This window comes from Lathyrus oleraceus, chromosome 4 (genome assembly GCF_024323335.1).
Source record: "Lathyrus oleraceus cultivar Zhongwan6 chromosome 4, CAAS_Psat_ZW6_1.0, whole genome shotgun sequence".
In the NCBI taxonomy this organism is placed as follows: domain Eukaryota; kingdom Viridiplantae; phylum Streptophyta; class Magnoliopsida; order Fabales; family Fabaceae; genus Lathyrus; species Lathyrus oleraceus.
In genome coordinates, this window is record NC_066582.1 from 351,955,092 (window position 1) to 351,957,378 (window position 2,287).

The 2,287-nt window shown below is 42.4% G+C and overlaps 1 protein-coding gene across 1 annotated transcript; it reads right to left on the reverse strand.

Moving 5' to 3' along the window:
* Positions 1–468: 468 nt before the first annotated feature.
* Positions 469–1,677, reverse strand: LOC127137395 (uncharacterized). The gene has a single exon (XM_051063862.1). The coding sequence runs from the start codon at positions 1,675–1,677 to the stop codon at positions 469–471; it is 1,209 nt and encodes a 402-aa protein (XP_050919819.1).
* Positions 1,678–2,287: the final 610 nt, after the last annotated feature.

Consider the following 2,287-nt stretch of genomic DNA (forward strand, 5'->3'; position numbering starts at 1 on the left):
GAAATAAATCTCAGTCTTCTGGTCAAAACAGACAAACAACTACTTATTGAGATTAGCATTCTCTTCAAGAACTTTCCCCAATCGGATCTCGCTTCCTTTGAGCATAATCTCAACAGCTAGCTTTCGATTAATCTCCTCATTGAGTTGCTTTTCTAACCCTTCGATCCGCACTTCAAAACTCTTTCTCATGTTCTCCTTGGATACTTCGAGAGAGTCAATACTTTTCGGCTTCAACATAAGCTTTTTCCCAGCCTCTTCAAAAGCCTTCTTGTAGTCAATCTTGGGAAAGGAGGAACTTCTGCTACCCCGCTCGACTCTTGATCTCTTTCAGCTGAATGGAATCTGGCATAACTCTTGTTGGATCTTCTCAAGATTATGAGATAGTTGATTCCTTTCTTGCTCGGCCACAAGGAGTTTCACCCCCAACTCCTCATTCTGCGACTGCAATTGAACTTTCTGAGCATAAAGTTAATCATAAGATCCTCTGGGCACCACGTCAGGTTGATTAGGACTCTGGTCATACAAAGGATCTTCCAAAGGGAAAGTCCATCGTGGGCTCTTGTTCCTCTCAACGAGCCACTGAACATAAGGAGAGTAAATTCCAGAATCTCTTTGGCCAAAATAAGTACTACCTTCCAGATGAACGTTTTCCCAGGCTTTGGTAGCTTTCTCCATCATCCCAGTACTATCAGGCACATTATAAGACAAGGATTCCATCACTTCCCGGTCGGTCATAGGTACCCTCAGCGCATACCCCAACTTCCTTCTAGAAAATGTATGATTATAATTGACGCCACCTCTTATTCCCAAGAGAGGGACATTTGGAAATCCGCCGCATTTGACAATAATGTCTTTGTTCTCCAATCTTCCCAATCCTGGCTTATACCAATTGAGATCTTTGGAGGTTAGCCCCATCAAGTGATTAGACCATCTCATAGTATGTTGTGTATCAACAAATGCCCCTTGCGAAGGAAGGTGACTAGAGAACCATCGATGCAACAATGAAGCACAACAGAAAACCACTCCACCTTTGCCTTTATCGTTTCTAGAATGCATAAAATGATACATGTATCCCAAAAGAGTGGGCACCGGATTCTTCTGGATAAAGATAGAAATGGCGTTCATGTCCACAAACTTCCTCTCGTTCGGGAACAATATAATACCATAGATACAACATGTGAGAATGGCGTTGAAGGCCTTCCAATCTTTCTTATCAGCTTTGACATTTGCTTTCTGCACTAGAAACCCCAGATGATAACCATTAACACCCCCTTTATGTCGAATATTTGACTTCATAACAGATCCCTGAGAAAATAAAGTTGCAGCGATATGAGCAACTTCTGGCTCCTTCATACCAGCATGGAACGGAACCTGATGCAACATTGGAATGTCAAGAAGGTCGGAGTACTCCTCCAAAGTGGGTGCCAATAAGAAATCCAGAAACACGAAACATCTCAGCGGACGATCATAAAGCTGCAACAGGATGTGAATAACATCCCTCTGAAAATAGCTCAACGGAGACTCTACGTAAACTAGAATCCGCCCATAATCTCTTCTGAATGCGTCTGAATTGTTAGTAGGGAATCTCTTGACTAAACCGAGAAGACCATCTTGATACACCTCTGGGAACTTATAACCAACATGATATATGTGCCTTGGCTTCTGAACGTCCTCCATCTTCAGGGTACTTTAAACAACAAGACTCAGAAATTAATGCACCTGGAAATAAATGAACATGTATGTTAATATGCGGGTTAATGCAATTTACAAATGTTTATGAATGCAACAGGATCAAGGCTCCGATATTCTGAACCACTGCTGCATTGGTGATAGAATTAAGCCGGAATTGGACCAAATGTAACAAGTTCAAAGCTTCGTCATCGTTTCTGATTTTGAGTAAACCCCAGAAAACTGGGTATGTTGAAAGCTTGTTTTTAGAACACCTGTCCCATCCCAATCCTCATGGGTATGTTCTAGACACAACGTGGTCCCTAAAAGGTCACCAGGATTCAGTTTTCTATGGAAAAGCACCTTGTACATTGCACGAAGGGTGCAAGACAAAGGAGTTTTTGAGAAAACCTTCTCTGGATGTGGTGTCCCATGCTTCCTAAACGTGTCAAGGGCCACGCGATTCCACATGAGTATCCACGCTAAATCCTATATGTACACTGGCCTGGATAATGGGACTTTTACCTCAAGTAACTCCCTCCCGCCAAAGAAAACACAGCACATCAACAGTATAGATTGCGGAACCCAGTAAATCCAAATGCAGGATGCAAACATATAA